Genomic DNA, 23,249 nt, shown 5'->3' on the forward strand with positions numbered 1-23,249 from the left:
GGAGCTCCAAAAATTGAACATTCCTGATCTCTAGCCAGTGATTCCTAGAAGGAGAAACCGGACATGCAAAGCCCGGCACCTTCCCCTCTCCTTTCTATTGAGAAGTAGCTGTGTGCAGGAAATAACCGTTTGTTCTTTCTCTAGACTGTAAGCTTTAGGGGAGCTGGGCCTCACTGGAGGCAGCCTGTGGTGGCTGGTCAAGCGCTACCTGGGCCTGGGTGAATAAATCTAGCTTTTTCCCAGGTGCAGTACTTGCTCCTTTGCCCACCAATTCTCTAAAATCCGTTTTATCAGTAATAAAGGTAACATTTTGATCTTGCTTTGTCTTACCCTTCTCTTATTTCTCGACTGGTTCAGGGGAAAGAGAAGGGGAAATTGAATTCTAAAAACTGGGAATTGTCAGAACAAAGCCGGACTGGAAAAGAAAGAAGAAGAAGTGGAGTAAAACCTGAAAATGAGCGTTGAGCAAAAACGAGTGTGTGTGCGTTGCACACAACACATAATTTACCCAAGAGGGAAACCGGTGCAGGGGAGGAGTTGGAGGTTTCCCACAGGCCGCCTTCTTTGCTGAGTTGCAGGTTTCCTGGTCGTCTGAACACGGGGACTCCAGGGAGCCGTAGGAAAATAATCCATCATCACAGCTAGTGTCCATAGTCTCTAAAATTTCTGTACTGTCGCCATCAACTAGATCAAGATCTGTTTCCTGAGGTCTCAGTGGCCGGATCATGCTTATAGCATTTCTGTTTGTACCAAACATCCTGTCAGAACTTAACTGTGGCTGGCTTAGGTGTCTTTTGGCTAGAGCTACACTTAAGCTGAAAACATTAGGAACCCTTAATTTGGGAAGTGGCAGGCTTGAGGGGGGCACTAGTTCTGTGCCTTTTCCAGTGAGTGAGTTAGGATGCTTTGGACTCAAAGCTGGGGTCAGAATAGGGCTTGGGGTGTTGGCTTCACTCGATGAAGATGAATAATCCAGTCTCTGAGACTGAAATTTTTTATTCAGTTCGTCTGAGGAACTATCGTGCTCCTTTTTACTTGATTCAGAATTTCCCTTTCTGAGAGGACTCCACTGTGCCTCCTGTTGCCAAGAATACAGCTTCTTGTGTTCTAGTCTCTTTATGCCAAAAGTCTCTTCTTCAAATATAGAACTGCTGTCATCAGAGGCTGTCAGATACGTCTCACTGCCCATTCTGCTACACTGGACCCCCTCCTCTGATGTGTGGCTGGAAAGGGTGGACGTATACCTGGACTTGGATCTTCCTTTGCCCCCGTCGTCCTCATCGGAACTCCAGTCACTCCCAGGAGCCCCAGAATTCTGGGATATGCCACCATCCGTCACAAAGCTTGTCCTTGTTTTCTGATTCTGCTCTGAGACACATGGCACTTGATGCAATGTTCTCTGACCTCGGTTGTTTTCTTGAATTTGGTTATCGACAGACTTTTCTGGTATTTCCATTTCTAGAAAAGCATACATTATATTGGCATGCTGCCTTTAATCATACAATCTTTTTGTATGTTTAGCTTTATATAACTACATTGTACAAACTGGAATTTCCACGAGTCAAATTAATTTACATTATCCTTTTTTAGTCATATGCCTTTTTTAAACCCAAGTTTGAAAACTACAAGCTTTCTATAAAACACTGAGCCCTTACACTTCAATAGAATAATATCAAAATGAAACTGCTTTTTACAAAGAAACATGAAGGAAAAATAAAACTGACAATAGTCTAGGGCGAGATAATACGAGAAGCAAAATGAAAAATAAGGCAACACTGACTATCAAAGAAAGCAGCCACTAAAAAAATGAACATCATCATTTATATTTTAGAGGCAAAGACAATGACACCCTCTTTCTACTAAACTTCAAAATTATCATAAATAAATTAAAACATAATAAATATAAAGCTATAGTTTAAAAAAAAAAACTTTGTTCCCAAGCTTCACTACATGAAATATGCAAAACCGTAAGGAAAACATACACAAAGAAAAGCTTTATTCACTCTACTTTTGGTTTAATCATAAATATAAAATATGTCTTTACAATAAAAAATAACAGTCTTTAAAAATATCTTTAGATATGGCTTATTATTGTTTATAACATAATTAATAGAACGAACCATTATAAACAGTGAACTAAAAATTTAGATTGAAGAATACAAAAGAAACTTTGAAAACATGAAAATATAGATAGGAGCTTCATAATTAAGGATACAGAGGCTGAACAAATAAACTCCACAATTTGGTATCAGGCAGTTTGTTAAATTTGCAAATGAGCAAGAACCGCAGTACAGGCAACCTCAGCTGAACCGAGCTGTACTCAACTATTAGAAAATGGGAAAAAAACTAAAATGACGTCTCAAAAAAGAAAAAAAAATCCATGTAATGGCATGAAAACAAGTACCAAAGGAGCCTTCTGAATGGAAAAACATTATATAGTTTTCACAGTTTCAAAACCAAGCATAGAGACAATTCTTAGGGCTATAATTTTTCTCCTTTGGAGGAAGGAAGCAGGAACTGAAAATAGAGAAGATACAAGTTCAAGTCTTTCAAAAATATTTGGGAAAAGTCATACTAGTGGTGGCAAAGCAGCAACCGCAAAATTAAGCAAAATTTAGAGGGGCTTTAAGACTAAAAGAAGGGTAGAAATCTGCACACAGGTCCAAAGTTTAAACATCTGGCAAATATTTTCCTCTTTGAGGGAATAAAGGGAAAATCAAAGCAGTTACTAAATTGTCACCTGGTGTTCTTTTTCTTTATAAGTTTGCTGTGTCACATTTAATTTCATATTGAATATTAGATAATCTTTTTATATTTTAAATAAATAATGAATAGAAAGTTCATACTTCTAAAACTCAGTTAAAACAAGTAGGTATGACTGTACATTTTAAAATTTTAACTATTACTGCTACCTATTGCAGGAAAAAGTATCAAGAAGGGAAAACCAGGTTTTCCTATAAATCATTGGCAGAGAGTCTCAAAAAACACACAAGATAACTAAATACACAGAGTTAAATGCTGTTTTGCTCTTTAGAGATAGTCTCATAAACATCAAGTTGTCAGGAAAAAAATAAGGAAAATTAAGGTATCTTTGCATTAATCTTAGCAAATGATTTTTCCTTTTTAAAAAAAATGTCAAAGTAAATTCCTCTAGTCCATAAATACCTTCTATGTCTTTTCCTTCAGTGAACTCAGGTTCTTTAGATGATATCTTGCTCGTTTCCTCAGATTTTACAACTTGAGGAGGACTCCTTGCTCGGGATAAAAAGCACCCAAAGGTCAGACTGCTCAGACGCTGGCCTTCTGTGAGCTTCGGTGTGGAGACAGTGGACAACTTCTTTCCTTGAACTTCTGCAAGATCATTAATCAAAATGAAGATCTGAATTTTTTATAACAATTTGTTAAACAGAGAACCAAAGCATATAAAAACATGGACAAATCACTCCTTGAACCAGAAAAAAGCCTGAAGTTCATCTTTATTTATGTATAGGAACAATGACCCCTCAATGTCTAGCATCACACACCAGTGTTTAAAATCTGTTTATATATTCTGAATGCACAAACTATTTTTTAACTGCAAAGAGAAACATTTCTAATCCCTTTAAAAGTAGTTAGTTCTCAAACAAACAAACCAAAATCCAGATATAAACAACTAAGAAGTTATAGCTTCTTGCAATGTCAACTGTTGGTAAATACCAATCAAGTACTGGTAAAATTTGATTGTTTGGTATTGCTACTAATAGTGAGAAAAAAGGGACAAGGTCTTGGTTGCCAAGACAACCCAGGAAAATTTAGATGATCACTGGGGCAAATATCACATGATCACTGGAATAACTTTTACTTATCTTAGTTTTTATTTATTTATTTATTTTTTGTGATACGCGGGCCTCTCACTGTTGTGGCCTCTCCTGTTAGCGGCCATGGCTCACGGGCCTAGCTGCTCCGCGGCATGTGGGATCTTCCCGGACCGGGGCACGAACCTGTGTCCCCTGCATCGGCAGGCGGACTCTCAACCACTGTGCCACCAGGGAAGCCCTTATCTTAGTTTTTAGTGTGCTTCTCATAAGAAAGCAGATGAAGGGACTTGGTCTATGGTGACCACAGCATGGAGAGCCTTAATCACTTCCTTAAGGAACAAAAAGGGGAGGGGGCAGTCTCTAGATTGAGAATTTAGACAGCTAGGTGAGTGATTAATCGAGCACCTAATCGAGCACCTAATCATGGGTTTAATTCATCTTCTAGGAATTGTAACATTGCTGCTTGTAAGATCAAAAGCATGGAGATCCCAGTGATAGTAAGAAAAGTTTCCAAAGAAATTAAATTCTCAACTCTGGGAGAGCACCAAAGGGTTAAGTTAAATAGCAACTGATAATTGAGTATAGAAAAATACCTTTATATAGTGTATTCCTTCAGATGTATCTTTTAATATTTTCATGTTGCCATCGCTCACAGAACTAATTCATGATATTTTAGTAATCACATATATACATATACATTTTTAAAGTACTATATTATATCTACATATGCTGTATCTGTTCTTCTCCAGTAAAGCCGAGGTTCCAAGGATCAATAATCCTTAGTCTCCAAGACTAAAAGGCTGCCAGTGAAGACTAGAATCGTAAGTTAAGAATATCAGGGAAACAGTATTTGGTGAAGGGGCTTAATACATCCAGTCTATTTCAAAGAGGGTGAACACCACAAGAACCTAAAACTTTAATTATAAACATGGAATTCCAGATCAACTATAGGAACACCTATTTTTTTTCATCATATAGGTAGAGGAAATGTGTGATATGTGATATAAGAAATAGATTTTGGTCTTCATCCATGGCTCCTGGCACACAGCTCCTAAAACCCTTGGAATGTCCTAAGAGCGATAAAAGTGTCTTTTGTTTTCATAACAAGCCCTTTTAAACACATCTGAGTATGTATTAATGAGGTGATTTCTGGAAAGCCCCTAGATGGCCTCAGGATGGGGCCTGGTTGCCAGGGGAACCAACCAAATCATAAGAGAGTTGGAAATTTCAGCCTCACCCTCCACCTCCTACCTCTGACTTCAGGTGAGGAAGAAAGGGGCTGGAGGTTGAATTAATCACCAAGGGCCAATTATTTCATCAATCATGCATGCCTACATAGTGAAACCTCCAGAAAAACTCAAAAGGATGGGGTTCAGGATGCTCCAAGTTGGTGAACATGTGGAGGTGCTGGGAAGGCGGTATACTTAGTGAGAGCCTGGAAGCTCTGTGCCCCTTCTCCTGTATCTTGCCCCATGCATCTCTTCCATCTGGCTGTTCCTGAGTTACATCCTTTGTAATAAACCAGTAATCTAGGAAGTGAACTGTTTGACTGAGTTCTGTGAGCCTCTCTAGCAAATTATTGAACCCAAGGAAGGGATCTTGGGAACCTTGGATTTACAGTCTGTTGGACAGGAGCAGGGATGCCACCCTGTACTTGTGACTCTGTCCAAAGTGTGTGTTTGTGTGTGTGTTCAGTGCCTGCTCGGAGGTGCTGGTGGGTAGTTTTGTGGGGGTGAGGGATCTGGTGCTATCCAAGTAGATAAGTTAGAATTGAGTTAAATTTATAGGACATCCAATCGGTGTCTGTTGAGAATTGGAGAATTGCTTGGTGTGGGAAAAACGTCCACACATCTCATGTCAGAAATATTAAGAGAGGGAAAACGGGATTTTTTGCCTTAACAAAAAGGACAGCAATAGGTACTAACATGCAGTAGACAAAGTGCTTTCACATGTCCTATAATCAACAACCCCCCATGAAACCAGTAAGACACTATTACAGTCACCATTTTACTGATGTAAAAAAAAAAATTGGAGATATAAACACAGCTATTAAATTGTAGGGCATTAAAGTTGACTTCAAAGTCCAGGTTCTTTCTACCATGCCAGTATTTTTCCAATGCATTCTAGGAAACCCCACGGCTTTATGGAAATGTTGCAGAGGATGCAAGAAATGAAAGAAGAGTCATGGGTGAGACCAAGTCTGCAGAACTCTGGACCCATCACCCAGTACAGGTTTTTTACCTATTTTATCCCTTGAGATTCTATAGGAAAAAAAAAAAATTGTTTAAAAAGGGTTCTGCTGCTAAATAAAAGTTTAAAAAGCACTATTAGGCCATGGGTCTAATAAGCACAGGCTATCCATACACCCTGCTGACTTACCTCCTCTTCAGCTAAATGTGCACTTGAGTGGCTATCATATGAATAGCATATTAAGTGAATCTCTATCATTAACTCTACCACCCATCCTTTGGCTTTAAAGTTAAAAAGAAAGGAAATAGCCCTAAGCATTAGAAAATGCAAAGAGTTTATTCACATTATAAAATTCTGCTCAAAATATTCAGGTTGTAAGAATTTCAATCACCATTGAGCACAATGCTACAAAATGAAAATAGAAAATAACAAGACTGATTTTTTAAAAAGTAAACATACCTGAAATTAAACATCCAAATTACCCCCTTTGGGTTATTCACTACTGTCTAGCTGTGCTAATATGGACATGTGGCTATTTAAATTTAAATGAATTCAAATTAGATAAAATATAAAATTCAGTTCCTTAGTTGTACAAGTCATATTTCAAGCGCTCAATAGTAAAATTCTAGCAAATAAATCCAAGTAGGCTATCTTAGTCAAAGTGCACATACCTTGTAATTTTGACTGTATTGTTCTTATCTCTTCGGTTTGGTTTTGGTTGATCAAACGAAGATTCTGATTCTCCAATTCCAGCTAAAAGAACATAATGGTTTTCTTTTATACAGGGATAACATTTCTAAAATGTACTAATAAATTAAACATTTAGAAAATGTTAATATCTCATTAAACACAAGCAAAATACAAAAGAAATAAGTAAATATCAGATGAATTTATCAGCACAGATTGTCAGCCTAGATAATTATGGCTTTAATATTTGTTTCCAGAGCTAAAAGTTTTAAATGTTTTTCACCCCTATGTCTTTTCCACTGTAAAGTTATTTTAAACCAAATTATTTTGGCATTTAATCTGCCATATAAACTAAATAATGTGTACTTCTCAGATACTGACTATATTAATTTCATGAGCTATGCACATATATTCTCTAATTATTTAAAGTTAACTAATTAGAACTAGTCAACTAATTAGAATGAGGCTACTTAACACTGCTTACCATGGGTCTATCAATATTTTTAATTTTAAAATTACATTAGTCATTAAAGTGAAAACTACCTATCTCATGTTTGCCAAAAGCCAGCAGCACCACCAACTGATCAGAATTTTGTTTCATTCAGATATTCTGATGACTTATCTATTCAAAAGAAGTAAAAGGTAAAGAAAAGACAAATATGGCAATAAATACCTCATTCAACTTAACTGTTACCCATTCTTTGATCTTAGCTGCTTTCTCTTCTATTATTTTAGCTTCTTGAATCCTTATTTGTTTCTGAAATAACATTAGCAGTTTGTTTAGTTCAAACAGAAGCTCACTGGTCTGGAAACGTTACAGTCATAGATATAAAAGGCAAGTCCACTTAAAACCTGTTTCCAAGTTAAGACGTCTGCCTTTAAATTACCAAACATAGGAAAAAATAAGAATGGCTGTCCAGCAGAACAATAATAAAAGCATACATAAATATTTCTAGCTTTAACATCTGCTATTCCCTTTCTCTGAAAGATCATATACCAAAATCAATCCACTGAATTTATCAACAAAATAAACCATTTCTGGAAATAGTCTAGGTTTAGAACAGTGGAATAGAGTTCAACCAGGTTGGGGAGAGAAGAATCAGAATCTCCTCTGGAGAATAGCTTATTTTCCCCTCAAGTGCTAGTTTTAGAAGGTCCAGAAAAAATAGAGATTGAGAAACTCTAGCTCACATCCATCAAACTTTAAATCTGGTTATGGTCACAAAACTACTGAGAGTGTGACTATCATATAAATCCTAGTGGGTGGAGGCTGAAAGCCACTGACCTAAAGGAACACTGACGCCAGAGAAATGAAAAAAATGATTAAACATTGAACAGTTCTATAGTGGTCATGTTTAAATGACACTAAATGACCTTTTAAGTAAATAACCCTAGTGCAATTTTTTTCCTAAAAACTAAAAAAAAATAAACTAAATACTATACTTGATCTCAATGAAGTGGTTTAAAAACAGTATACACATTTCTAAGCAGAAGGATTAGAGTCAAATCAAACACATGTTTAAAATTTAACCTTCCATAAACATTTCCAACACCCTAACAATCTAAAGCAAAAATTTATTGGAAACATTTTACAGACATAAATACCTGCTGATAACCAAGTGTTTCCAACTTAAGGAGTATTGTCACATCCAAAAAGTGGTAGATACTGCCTTGGAATCACCCCGGATTTAAAGTGAATGTATTTAACTTGCACCTTTCACCAGTAATGTGATGTAGTCCTAGGGGGTCACCAAGTAAGATTTCTGATCAAAATTTAGAAATTTTGACTCTCTTTTTAATCTTTGCGATTATGTATAAATGAATGCACATATTTAGGACTCTTTGATGATCAAATTCTTCCTAACCTGCTCCTCAAGTTGCAGTTCCAAGTTTTGAATGATGTCATCTTTTTCCTGTATTAGGGTTTCCAGATCTTGACACTTTTTATACAACCTCGTCTCTGATTCACTGGTTTGAATATTAGCTGCTTTTAATTTTTCTTCCATAACTTGTACCTAAATTCAGAGGATAAAATATTAAAACTATGCACATACTTAATTTATCATAGTATTAAATTCAGAATTTTACTTTAACATTAAATTCCTAAAAGGTATTGTCATAAAAGGAAAACATTGAACAGCAAGTTTTAATGTATTTAACAATTATAAAGTCTGAAGACTATTTTGCTAAGTGATGTTACCCCTGAGGTGCATGAGGGTACATGAAAGATTCTCATAATATTGCTATCATGTAAAGAAATGCACATGTTAACTAGATCAATGATAATATGCAAAGTATTTCATGTGAGCATAGAATTAGAAAGCTTCCAGCTCTCATTTTTTCATACTTTATAAAAAAGTAAGAATATCAACTACAGACATTGAGTGGTAAGGTAAGACTCAGACTGGATGACCTAGTATAATAACACATCTTGGGAAAAAAAACTGAACTTAGCTGAAAAAGGTACACATATACAACAGAAAGCAAAAGTAAAACAAAAGAACCTTAAAGGGACTTCCCTGGTGGTGCAGTGGTTAAGAATCTGCCTTCCAGTGCAGGGGATGCTGGTTCAATCCCTGGTCGGCGAACTAAGATCCCACATGCCGTGGGGCAACTGAGGCTGAGCACTGCAACTACTGAGCCCGCACGCTCTGGAGCCCATGTGCCACAAATAGAGAGGCCACGCACTGCAACTACTGAGCCCACATGCTCTGGAGCCCACACGCCACAACTAGAGAGAAGCCCGCTCTCCACAATGAAGAACCCAAGCGCCGCAGGGAAGATCCCACGTGCCACAACTAAGACCCGCAGCCAAATAAATAAATAAATATTAAAAACAAACCAAAAAAGAACCTTAAAACCCCAATGATGAAATCATAGAGAGTAAAAAAGTATGACAGTCAAGATATAGGTAGGAGAGTACATTCCGTGAGGGTTTATTGATTCAATACTTTAACAAATATTCAATGAACACCTGCCAAGTGCCAGGTCTATACCAGGTCCTGGGAAGACATCAGTGAATAAAGCAGACCCCCAAATCTCTGCCTGCATAGAAATTACATTCTAGTGGGTAAGAGAGAGCACAAATATTGTAATGACTAAAAATCACACAGTTTGTTACAGATGGCAATAAGGGTAATGGGAAAAATAAAGCAAGATAAAATAGATCGCTGTACGGCTAGGGGTTGTGGTGCCTCAATTTTAATATCTAAGATATACTGGCTCTGCTTGGATCTTCTGCAAAACACATTTGGGCATATGAAATGTTTGAAGAGATATGTGTGATGTTAATGTTAGTAAGAAAGAAAATAAAGTACTGGGCACTGTATACAATATTAAAACTTTTATTCTACATACTCCAAATAGGTAAGAATGTAATCTTAGTAATGTTTTAGATTATAGGGGGCAAAGAAGAAAAATATGTAAAGGCATTTGAGAAATTAAAGATGATAGTTAAGATGAAAAGTCTTATAAAACATCTCTGAAAAATCAAAATGAACTTACTTAAAGCTCAAAAATACTTGATTAATGAGGGTTCCTAGAAGGAGGGTGTTAAGGTTAGTTTGGTTTTGTTTTTTTAACTATGAATACAAAGTTTCATCTGTGAGTTCACTGTATAAATGTAAATTCAACTCAAATGCCAAAACTGTCCTATTTAAATACCACCCACATGGCTGGAAGCTATGAAAATAAAAGCAGATCCAAAAAAATAGGAGAAAAAATATATTCTACTATCCAAATGATAATTTTAAGTTATTTTAAGATTTAGATTTTTAAACATAATATAGCAGGCTTTCTGCAGGAACTTCAGACCAAGAGGTCAAGGACAAAGGCCTATATCAGAGATGCTGTCATGAAAAAAGCCAGAGCAGGACAGAGAGCTGGACAGTAAATACCAAGGGTCAGTCTTAAAATGGTACAGCCAGTTCCATGCAGGGTATTCTGTGGCTGTGGAAGCAGGGAAAGAAGAGCAGAGACCAAGTGCAAAATGGTAGTCCTCCATCAAGGAGGGAGTAATAGATCATAATACTCCAGAAAGACAAAATTAATAAAAATAAATATTACCGGACCTACATCTACAGTCTTCTTTTATTAAATTGGAGCAAGCCACCCTATGGACATTGGGCTACCATATAAAATTGTCCTATTATTGCTTAGAAAAGGCCTATGGTCCTGGAAAACTATTTTTCCAGGACCTTCTTCCTCCCTGAAAAACACATTCAACTTGAAAGGTGTTCCCATTTTACGAATGAATGCTAGAGTCAGAGCTCCTTGGCTGCACCTTCGCCTTGTGCAACTGTTTCATTCGACTATTACTTTTAGATAAACAACTTTCCTGGGCAAGAAAAACATTGACAAAGGTGGCAACATCTCTGCAGCAGAGAGATCACAAAGCAGTTACAGGCAACCTTCTTCCAGCTGGCCCTGTTAGGACCAAGTCCCACAGGATTCACCAGCCTTCCTTGGCAATTAGTATGAATAAGAAATCTGCAGAAAAGTTAAGAGGCCTACAGAAAAACTAAGCAGCCTTTAAAAATATCTTACCACAAGTACACAGAACATAGGTCAGATCTTTTACCATTTATTTAACTTGAATTATACAATTTTAACGACTCAGAGACTGGCCAGTAACACACACCTATGAATTCAAATTAGTTGTTGAATAAACTCTTGCAGTTACCAATATGTGGATATCCTCTAGTGAGGAATGTTTTGTACTTTCAGGCTACCTTTCTCCTTTACTTCCAGGAGAGCCTCTGGTTGCATCTACCTACCCCCTCAGCACACTCCTCAGCTATTTCCCGAAAGTCTTGTTGATTCTGAGCTTTTGTGCAATGAAGGGTTAATTCAGCAGACTTGGGGTGCTCAAACCCTGTACATTCCAAAGAAAGAACTAGCCTTTGACTGTCTGCTGGGAAATAACCTCTGAGCCCCTGGAATATTCTGCCTGATAAGACTGTCTTTATATAGCTGATATACTGGGCCACACCAGATAGTTTATGCTAACAGTGTGACTTATACTGAATACCTTTTTTGTTTACTTACCTGGGTCATGGGCCACACTGTATCAAGTTTGACCTCTGGAGGGGTTGGAAGTTGAGTAGCTAAGGTGGGTTATGCATGCATTTCTTGCTTATAAGACTGACCCCTCCCCACCCCGCCCACCAATAAAAATCCTGGACACCTAGGCTCGGATGAACAACCTTGGTTGGCAATACTTCATATATGTTGTCCCACATCACTGATGGGAGAACCAAGTGCATTCCTGTGCAATTCCACTGTGAGAGGACAAGTGGAAGCTCGTACCTGGTGTCTCCTGGACTCTGCCCTATGTGCATTTTTCCTTTGCTGATGTTAATCTGTATGCTTTCACTGTAATAAACCATAACCATGAGTATAACAACTTTTCAGGATTTCATGAGTCTTTCTGGTGAATCATCAAACCTGAGGGTAGTCTTGGGGACCCTGACACAACTTCCAATACTATTTTCCATTTTCTTGTCTATCCTGGAGAAAGCAGAAACTGCAAATATTTTCTGCATTGTAACTATCCATATCAATATTTCCTTCTTCTCATTTCTAACTTCATCCCTCCCTCCCCCACTACAGGTAATCAAGATGTGACTATATTTTTGAGTGGGGGGTGTAAGTTTCTATTCCTGTATAAGTATCGCAGTGACATGACAAAGATACTTAATCATTCCAAAATACAATGATGAAACTGTTAAGAGTATTTTGAATCCCAGATCATTTTCCAGTTAATTAAAATTTATTGCAAATTAATTAATCATTCTAATCATATTTTAAACATAGTTATTTCAGCATAGTGCTCCAAAATTTATGCAGTAAGGCCAGGCCCATTCTCACTGAAGGTGAAAGGGAACATCACTGGATAAAGTAGGTTTCCATGTAATGAAGCAAATCATTACACGGTCTTGGATGTTAGGATGACTGAGTAGTTATCATTTACTAAGAACCAAAAATAACTTGGATACTAAGAACCAACTTTATAAAAGGCAGATGAGCCCACATATTAGAATGGTCAGAAGGAAATTTAAATCCAACTCCTACCAAGCCTGAATCAAATACACACAAGCGACTGAGTCCAGACAGACAGAATTGAAACGACAAACTCCTACAGGGGAAATTATCTAGCCCTCTTTGGTTAGCATAAATTAGTGTATTAGATTGTATTATATACCTAACTAGTCAGATACTTGAGAAAGAATCCTGTTTATCAGTGTCTCCCAAATGTGCTATTTGCTGCTTTTCTGCCTCACAAGAGTTCTCATAAGTAGTATTGGGTTGATCTGCACATACTGCTTTCAAAATTTGTGAACAATAACAATAAAGATGTACTACAGCATCAAGTAAAAAGACTGCCAAGATTTCTCTGGAAGAATGTTTAATTCTTTTTTCTATCAGCAACTTATTTAGTGATTATGCAAGTGATGCCCACACATTAATAAACAAGGAGAAAAATGTACAAAGCTAAAGTGTAGAGCTGAGCTGTTTCAGCTGACTATTGCTTTTAGTGGTGAAACATTCTTTCTAGGTTAGTATAAATACAGTTTAAGTCTTAGGATATGGCTCAATGACAAAGGATAAATTATGAATTTAAGCAACATGAACAGCAGATAGGCCATAGTTCCATGGAAACTGTTAAAGACAGTGAAGGATTCAGTTACTCTAAGTTAATAATATTTACTTAGTCTTGCAAAGGCAAAAAAAAAAAGTAATATAGTCAGTACATTAGAATTCATCTGCTCTCTGTTTATATTTCCTGTTAACTTTTAGATTCATTATGAAATATTTAAGAAAAAATTCTTCTGAAGCATAACAAAAATAGGTACTGTATAAATTTAAAGTGTATGACAAAAAGAAATATCTACAGATTATAAAGAAACTCTGGGAGATCTTCAATTCTCACTCTTTTGGGGGGGGTGTTGATTTAAGGCAGTATATCTAAAATAACCAATCATTGTATAATTTTGCTTAAAAATGTGGCACATAGAATTAAATAACTTTACATTTGATATCCTCAAAGGACAACTTCAAATAAGATATTCTTCCTGTTAACTTATTGAGATCAGTGGTTGGGCCCTGATGGCTACAAACTGCCACGGTTTGCTTCCCTTGAGTTGAGAATGGGGATTCGTTTTTTCTTTCAAGATCCAGTGAACCAAAGGGGTAAAAAAAAATGAAAATCACAAATTAAAAAATTCTTCATTTAGTTTAATTTTCAGAGCTAAATAAATTTGCTGCATATATAAATTTAGACTTTTAACTTAAGGCAAAACAAAACCATCCTCAATTTCCGTCTTTTTTTTTTTTTCCTATAATACGAGCAGTTAAAGGAGAAAAAGGGAAGAGAAGGGAAGGGAAAAGAAAGCTAGGAAAGAATAGACAGAGAAACGTATAGAGACAGTCATGGGTACAGAAATAAAGAGAGATGTCACCAGGAAAGGCCAAAGTCAGAAAGGGAAAGAAAGGGAAGGAGACATGAAAGACAGGTCAACAAAATGACAAACGTATGCTGCAAAAGGCTGAAGGCTGAATAGGGACGCACATATATGGCCCACCACAGAAAAAGACATTTGGTATAGAGTGACAGAGAGTGATATAAACACAAGAGTCTTTCTTTTAGAATGTAAGTGACCTTTAATGACTTTACTGTTAATTATTGGCTTTTTATAGATATATGTAGAGTAATTACTATTTGGTCCCATCAACTAAAGAATATAAAATACAAAAAAACCAAGCAGGGCTTCCCTAGTGGCGCAGTGGTTGAGAGTCCTCCTGCTGATGCAGGGGACACGGATTCGTGCCCCGGTCCGGGAAGATCCCACAGGCCGTGGAGCGGCTGGGCCCGTGAGCCATGGCCGCTGAGCCTGCGCATCCGGAGCCTGTGCTCCGTAACGGGAGAGGCCACAACAGTCAGAGGCCCGCGTACCGCCAAAAAAAAAAAAAAAGCAAGCAAATCATACATCCTTACCATTATTACTAGTACTTGTATCAAAATCTACATTTGAGGTTTTAAAAAATTACTGGTAATTTTTCGGTGGGGTGATGGTACTGTAGCTATGATTTTTAAGTCTTTGTAGATGAGTTGCTGAAATACTGTTGGGTGGAATGATATAATATCTGGGACTTGTTTCAAAATAACCTAGTGTGGGGGTAGGGAAGAAGTGGGTGGAGGTATATACTAGCTGTGCATCAACTAACTGCTGAAGGTGATGACAGGGCTTCATTATACTATGTTCTCTGCTCCTGTAGTGGTTGAAATTTTGCATAATAAAGTTTTAAGATTTTATCTTCAAGTATAATTAATTTAAGAAAATTAAGGATTAGGTTAAATTGGGTTAACTTAGTCAAGCCACTAAAACAATCTACGGAGTAAAATTAAATCTTTTAGGTGAAAACAAGATTTGGTAATACTCAAACTGAAGGAAGAAACATGACAAACTTAGAGCAAGTATAAGAAATTGAAGATACACTCCTTGGAAGAAATAATTTTGTATTTAAGAATTCTGAAATTCTTGACTTGACTGAATCTGACAGAGATCTTTTCATAAAATGTGAAATTATCAATTTAGGCTCCTTAGACAAACTTTAAGGCTGGTGGGCTCATCCAAACCGCTCGTTTTACTGTTGTCAAGGCCCAGAAAGGGTTAAGTGATTTATCAAAAGATTATTTTTTTAAAGTAAAAGTAGTACCAAAATCAAAAACTAGAAAGTATGAATATACAGAATAAAAAAACCAATCATCCATAATTCCACAAACACAAATTTTTTTTGTTGTTGTTAAATAAAAAAAATAAAAATAAAAATGTTAAATATAACATCATGTTAAATATAAAAATCTGTAAATATTATTTCTAATATAACTAAGCATTTTTCCATATTTGCATATATTCTTTGTAATAGATTTTTGTTTTTTTGCTGTACGCGGGCCTCTCACTGTTGTGGCCTCTCCCATTGTGGAGCACAGGCTCCGGAGGCGCAGGCTCAGTGGCCATGGCTCACGGGCCCAGCCGCTCCGCAGCATGTGGGATCTTCTCAGACCAGGGCACGAACCTGTGTCCCCTGCATCGGCAGGCGGACTCTCAACCACTGCACCACCAGGGAAGCCCGTAATAGTTATTTTTAATTGTTGTTTAATATTTCATGGAATAGATACAGTTCTCTAATTCATTCTCCTACAAAATGGCATTCATATTATCTCCAACTCTTTATTACTATAAATAAAGCTGCCATGAACATATTTATACATAAACTGTCATTATGGTTAGGCATAACCATAAAAGTCATATTTGATTTTTTTCATAAGTAAGATAAAACTTCCAAATAGAAGCATTTTTGTCCTTTTGAAAATTTATTAAGGGGCAAAACAAAGTTAGATTCTCCATTTTCTCTATGGAACCAGCTCATGAACAGTAAAAATGATAAAATGAGGAGGACAGCTGAAGACTATTTTCAGGATTGTTTTGGGCAAAACAATGTTTATACTGGTAGAGGCAGAAAACAATTTTTTAACTAAAACTATATCCTACCTGTTGAAAAGCTTTTTCTGCTTGACGTTCAGCATCAATAACTTGTCTCTCCAGCTGCTGCATCTGAAAAGTGAGAAAAGATATAAAAAAATAGAAAAATTCATATTTCCCTTTTGGAATTCTTTAAGAACATTTAAAGTACCTCAGTGAATATGATTTCATACAATTTAGCACATTAAAAGCTCTTTCAGGGCATATTTAAAAATGGATCAAACAAAATACCAAAGGTTTGATACTTTTAATACAATGTAATATATACTACATGAGTATTCATCAATAGAATTTTCTTCATTGGACTATATGTTAGAAATCACTGGTTAACACATATTGAGAACAATAAATTAAATCTAAGAGAATAGTAAGACCTCAAATGTCATATTTGATTTGTTGATCAAAAATAGACATTTCTCCAAAGAAGATATACAGATTGCCAACAAACACATGAAAGAATGCTCAACATCATTAATCATTAGAGAAGCGCAAATCAGAACTACAATGAGATATCATCTCACACCAGTCAGAACGGCCATCATCAAAAAATCTACAAACAATAAATGCTGGAGAGGGTGTGGAAAAAATGGAACCCTCTTGCACTCTTGCTCGGAATATAAATTGATACAGCCACTATGGAGAACAGTACGGAGTTTCCTTAAAAAACTAAAAATAGGGCTTCCCTGGTGGCACAGTGGTTGAAAGTCCGCCTGCCGATGCAGGGAACACGGGTTCGTGCCCCGGTCCGGGAAGATCCCACATGCCATGGAGCAGCTGGGCCCGTGAGCCATGGCCGCTGAGCCTGCGCATCCGGAGCCTGTGCTCCGCAACGGGAGAGGCCACAACAGTGAGAGGCCCGCGTACCGCAAAGAAAAAAACTAACTAAAAACACAGCTACCATACGACCCAACAATCCCACTACTGGGCATATCCCCTGAGAAAACCATAATTCAAAACAAGTCATGTACCACAATGTTCATTGCAGCTCTATTTACAATAGCCAGGACATGGAAGCAACCTAAGTGCCCATCGACAGACAAATGGATAAAGATGTGGCACATATATACAATGGAATATTACTCAGCCATAAAAAGAAACGAAATTGAGTTATCTGTAGTGAAGTGGATAGACCTAGAGTCTGTCATACAGAGTAAAGTAAGTCAGAAAGAGAAAACAAATACCGTATGTTAACACATATATATGGAATCTAAAAAAAGGTCATGAAGAACCTAGGCGCAGGATGGGAATAAAGATGCAGACCTACTAGAGAATGGACTTGAGGACATGGGGAGGGGGAAGGGTAAGCTGGGACAAAGTGAGAGAGTGGCATGGACATATATACACTACCAAATGTAAAACCGATAGCTAGTGGGAAGCAGCCGCATAGCACAGGGAGATCAGCTCGGTGCTTTGTGACCACCTAGAGGGGTGGGATAGGGAGGATGGCAGGGAGGGAGACGCAAGAGGGAAGAGATATGGGGATATATGTATATGTATAGCTGATTCACTTTGTTATAAAGCAGAAATTAACACACCATTGTAAAGCAATTATACTCCAATAAAGATGCTAAAAAAAAAATTCCCAATGATCAGGGGAGGGATAAATTAGGAATTTGGGAGTAACATATAAACATTCCTATATATAAAATAAACAACAGGGACCTACTGTATAGCACAGGGAACTACATTTGATATTTTGTAATAACCTATATGGGAAAAGAATCTGAAAAAGAATATATATATGGAATCACTTTGCTGTACACCTGAAACTAACACAACATTGTAAATCAACTATACTTCAATAAAAAATAAATAATAAAAAATTTTAAAACAAAGAAAAGGGCTTCCCTGGTGGCACAGTGGTTGAGAGTCCGCCTGCCAATGCAGGGGACATGGGTTCGTGCTGTGGTCCAGGAAGATCCCACATGCCGCGGAGCTGCTGGGCCTGTGAGCCATGGCTGCTGAGCCTGCGCGTCCGGAGCCTGTGCTCCACAGCGGGAGAGGTCACAACAGTGAGAGCCCCGCGTACCGCATAAAAAAAAAAAAAAAAAAAAAAAAGATACATTGACACAGGCTTAATATAGAAAAAAAGTCCCAGTGATATCAGAAAGTGTTGTATTCTCATAAGCTCCATAGGTGGTATGTTTATGTCACAACTGAGTTTTAATTCTTACAGATCATGATGGAAAGAGTATAGAAGATACTCTGATTAAACACACACGTCCACAAAAGCATACAGCACAGAGAATGGAAAAATATCTGGGTATTTTTTTAAAGTTCTGTGGAGAAGAGAAAGTTTGGAGATTTTAGAGGGTGGGGAATTAAAAAAAGTTTGGAGAGTTAAATAGTAAAATGAATATTATAAGTAAAATAAACAAAAGTATTAAATAGGACCCAATGCAGTTAACATCATACACAACCAGGATGTAAAACTAAATTTTTTGCTGAGTATTAAAGTCTGGTCAACACTAGAGCCGTCTGTGGCTCAGTCTGTGGCTCAGACTCTATCAATTTTATTGTTGGCTGATATTCCCAGACGCCCTGAACTTCCAGAACATCTCAAACTCACAGCACCCTGGATACCACCCCCAAAGCCGACACTCCAGACCTGTCCCCTTCTTGAAAACCACAGAGAAGCGGCCTCCTGCAGCTACAACGGCCCAGCAGGGAGCTGCCCTCTCTGGACTGCCTGGGTGACAGGGACCCCAACTGAGGTGTGCTCTGTTCTCAATGCCTGAAAGATGGTTTCTGTTATGAGTGTACTGTATCATTTTTTAAGGGTACACTGGTTGGGAGAATTTGCTGTGTTTTGATAACTATGTTTGGGCCAATTACCATTCGACACAGATAAAACTCAAGACCATGAGCATCATCACCTTCACCCACCTAACACAAAAGATTTCTTAAACATTTCAGAAGTGGAACGCATGGAGCTCAGTAAAAGTATCTGTATTTACTCTACCATCCTTGTAGAACCCAATGATGAGTATTATTGGGCTGTACTGAAAGAGACTTGGGCCAAACACTGTGACAAAACAGAGCGCTACAGTACTAAAAATGATGGTTTGTTTAAGATAAAAAATGACATGTGGACACAGATAAGGAAAAGGTACAAATATGTCTTTGGGAAGCACGGCAACAACGACAACTGGTTCTTTCCTCCACATCCCACTACATTTACTGTCATTGAAAATAAAGTATCTTCTGTTTACTAGGGATGCATCACAACCTTTCTATCTGGGCCACACTATAACATCTGGTGACCTTGAATATGTGACTATGGGAGAAGAAATTGTTTTAAGTATAGAGCTATGAAAAGACTTAACAGACTTCTGAATAAGTCTGAAAAGTGTGCAGATCAAAGTGTGATTTGGAAGTTATCTGAAGATAAGCAACTGGCAGTCTGCCTGAAATATGCAGGAGTTCTTGCAGAAAATGCAGAGGATTCCGAAGGAAGAACTCTATTTATAAATACAAAACTGCATGTCTTATTCAAGAGACAATGTCTAGTAACCCTCAGCAAGTAGCAGAAGCCTGCTGTTCAGATATGGCTATTACTTTTAATGGACTGACTCCCGAGAAGATGATAGATGGATGATGGATGGTGTGTGCCAGCTCAGGGCATTTGGACATTATTTCAATGACACACTGATTTTCTTGCCTTCAAATGGTTCAGAAAATGACAGAGGGCCGGGAAATAATAGGACTGTGTTGTCCAGGAGTGCTTGAAATGTGGCTAGTCCAAATTGACATGTAGCATAAGTATAAAATACACACTCCATTCAATAATATTATTTGAAAACCTAGTATAAAAAGTATAAAAATCTCAGTAATTGTTCATACTGACTCAACAATGAAATGATAATATTTTGGATATGTTGCATTAAATAAAATATAACATTAAAATTAACGTCAACTGTTTCTTTTACAGTTTATTCATGTTATTAGAAATTTTTAGCATTCTTTTATTTATTTATTTATTTATTTTGGCTGTGCCGTGTGGCTTGTGGGATCTTAGTTCCTTGACCAGGGATTGAACCCGGACCCGGCAGTGAAAGTGCCAAGTCCTAAACATTGGACCGCCAGGGAATTCCCTATGGAAGATTTTTTTTTTAATCTTTCTTTTATTTAATGGAAGATTTCTTTTTAGCTTTATTTTATTTATTTAGGAAATTTGTTAATTACATGTGTCTTACTTTATATTTCTATTGGATAATAAAAATGTAAAACATTCCATTATCACCATATATGTCAATTTAACTTCCTGTCCACATGGCAGCATTTTTTAAAAGGAAGTTTACTGTAGGGATCTAGATTCTGGAAGAGGTTTCAAATATTTGGATATGTAAATAGATACTTCCCAAGTGCATTCTCTGGACATCATGTCACCTTTAATTTTTGTGAAGCTATTTCAAATGTTTAATAAGCAAGTATTGCTGTCTAAAAGCATTTTATTGAGTCATTGTTACAGACTGCAGCATTATGTCAAGCAGTTGGACAAGCATGGTGTCTCCTGTCTAGGATATTCCTTATCCAAAAAACTAACTGGCATGTACATGCCAACACCACATTCTTTCACTACTGACAATATGCTAATAATCATCACCTCTGCAAAGCAACTACATTGTGTTTTCAGGGGAACTTTTGCACTTGTGCAGCCTTAGCCTCAATTTTGAATATTTTTGAGATTGCCAGGAAAAACAGGCAAATTCACAAACAGATTGCTGCTCTGTAAAATTTTGCTAGTGAAAAAAAAAGACTGACATACCTATTAGAATGGCCAAAATCCAGAACATTGACAACACCAAATGCTAGCAAGAATGTGGAGCAACAGGAACTCTCATTCATTGCTCATGGGAATGTAAAATGATATAGCCACTTTGGAAGACATTTTTATGGTTTCTTATAAAATTAAACATACTCTTACCATACTATCCAGCAAGTGTGCTCCTTGGTATTTACCCAAAGGAGTTGAAAACTTATGTTCACATAAAAACTTGCACACAGGGACATCCCTGGTGGTGCAGTGGTTAAGAATCCACCTGCCAATGCAGGGGACACGGGTTCGACCCCTGGTCCAGTAATATCCCACATGCCATGGAGCAACTAAGCCCATGTGCCACAACTACGGAGCCTGTGCTCTAGAGCCCACGAGCCACAACTACTGAGCCCACGTGCCACAACTACTGAAGCCCATGAACCTAGAGCCCGTGCTCCACAAGAGAAGCCACCGCAATGAGAAGCCCGCGCACCCCAATGAAGAGTAGCCCCCACTTGCCTCAACTAGAGAAAGCCCACGTGCAATGGAGACCCAATGCAGCCAAAAATAAATAATTAATTAATTTAAAAAATATCTTTAAAAAAAAACTTGCACACAGATATTTATAGCAGTTTTATTCATAACTGCCAAAACTTGGAAGCCACCAAGATGGACTTCCTTCAGTAGATGACTGGATAAACTTGTATATCCAGACAATGAAATATTATTTAGGGCTAAAAGCAAATAAGCTATTAAGCTATGAAAAGGCATGGAGGAAACTTAAATACATATTATTAAGTGAAAGAAACTAATCTGAAAAGGCTACATAAAGTATGATTCCAACTATATAACATTCTGGAAAACTATGGAGACAATAAAGGGATCAGTGGTTACCAGGGATTGGGGTGGGGGAGGGATGAATAAAAAGAGCACAGAAGCTTTTTAGGGCTGTGGAAATGCTCTGTATGATACCATAATGATGGATACATGTCATTATACATTGTCCAAGCCCATGCAATGTACAACAATGTACAGCAAGAGTGAAACTATGAACTTGGGGAGACAATGATGTGTCTATGTAGGGTCAACAATTTGTAGCATGTACCATTGTACATGTAGAATGTACAATGTAGAATGTACCATTCTGGTGGGGGATGTTAATAATAGGGAAGGCTATACATGTGTGGGGGCAGGGATTATATAAGAAATTTGTATCTTCCACCCAATTTTTCTGTGAACCCTAAGCTGCTCTAAAAAGACAAAGTTTTAATAATAATAATTTTTAGAAAGATTTAATAGTTTCTCAAGAGGACCACTGTGATCTGAATGTTTGTGTCCCCCCAAAATTCACATGTTGGAATTGGAGTGCCCAATGTAATGGCGATTAAATCCTGAGGGTGGACCGCTCATGAATGGGCTTTTATAACAGAGATCGCACAGAGCTCCTAGCCCCTTCTGCCAGGTGAAAATACAGGAAGTCTGCAACTCAGAAGAGGGCCCTAACCTGATCTTGCTGGAATCCTGGTATCAGACTTCCAGCCTCCAGAACTGGGCGAAATAGATTTCTATTGTTTGCAAACTACAGAGTCTGTTGTATTTTGTTATAGCAACCCAAACAGACTAAGACAGAAAATTGGTACTGAGAGTGCAGTGCCTCTGTAACAAATATCTAAAAATGCGGAAGCAACTTTGGAACTGGGTAACAGATAGAGACTGGGAGAATTCTAAGGTGCATAGTAGAAAAAATCTACATTGCCATGATCAAACCATTAAAAGCAATTCTGGTGAGAGCTCAGAAAGAGAACAGGAAAGCTATAGAGAAAGCCTCAATCTTCTTGGAGAGTGTACCTAAGGATTGTGAACAGAATGTTGGTAGAAATGATGGATGGTAAAGGCTCTTCTGTTAAAGTCTCAGACGGACATGAGGAACATGTTATTGGAAACTGGAGGAAAAGTGATCCTTGTTATAAAGTGGTAAAGAGCTTTGCTGAACTGTGTTCATGTCCTAGTGTTTTGTGGAAAGGAGAACTTATGAGTGATGAAATTGGATATATAGCTGAGGAAATTTCTAAGCCAAGTGTTTAAGGAGTGGCCTGGTTCTTTTTGAATGCTTATAGTAAAATGTGAAAAGAGAGAATGACTTAGAGGTGGAATTGTTAACCAAAGAGGATGCAGAAATGGAAAATTTTTGGCCTATCCATATTGAAAGAAATGAGAAAGCTTGTTCCAGAGAGAACAGGGTGTGGCCAAGCCACCTTGTGATTAAGAGAT

The 23,249-nt window shown here is 37.4% G+C and overlaps 2 protein-coding genes across 4 annotated transcripts in view; one reads left to right on the forward strand and one right to left on the reverse strand.

The window, feature by feature from the left end:
- Window positions 1-23,249, reverse strand: part of PLEKHH2 (pleckstrin homology, MyTH4 and FERM domain containing H2) — a 131,600-nt gene that overhangs the window by 61,278 nt on the left and 47,073 nt on the right. For 2 of the 3 annotated variants that reach the window (XM_049695984.1, XM_004265010.3), the window contains 6 exons: window positions 16,229-16,291; window positions 8,540-8,689; window positions 7,348-7,431; window positions 6,659-6,740; window positions 3,166-3,351; window positions 509-1,458 (listed from right to left, as the gene is read on the reverse strand). In XM_049695984.1, coding sequence (XP_049551941.1) covers window positions 509-1,458; window positions 3,166-3,351; window positions 6,659-6,740; window positions 7,348-7,431; window positions 8,540-8,689; window positions 16,229-16,291 — 1,515 coding nt within the window. Of the gene's footprint in view, window positions 1-508; window positions 1,459-3,165; window positions 3,352-6,658; window positions 6,741-7,347; window positions 7,432-8,279; window positions 8,326-8,539; window positions 8,690-16,228; window positions 16,292-23,249 lie in introns of those variants that run through there. The other variant, XM_033419173.2, reaches the window with a different exon arrangement.
- On the forward strand, window positions 16,433-19,948 carry C1GALT1C1L (C1GALT1 specific chaperone 1 like). Its single transcript, XM_012539566.1, is given in 8 exon segments — window positions 16,433-16,455; window positions 18,756-18,933; window positions 18,978-19,063; window positions 19,065-19,412; window positions 19,414-19,526; window positions 19,529-19,696; window positions 19,699-19,805; window positions 19,808-19,948. Coding segments are annotated over 8 exon segments (1,164 nt in total).

This window comes from Orcinus orca, chromosome 13 (genome assembly GCF_937001465.1).
Source record: "Orcinus orca chromosome 13, mOrcOrc1.1, whole genome shotgun sequence".
NCBI lineage: Eukaryota > Metazoa > Chordata > Mammalia > Artiodactyla > Delphinidae > Orcinus > Orcinus orca.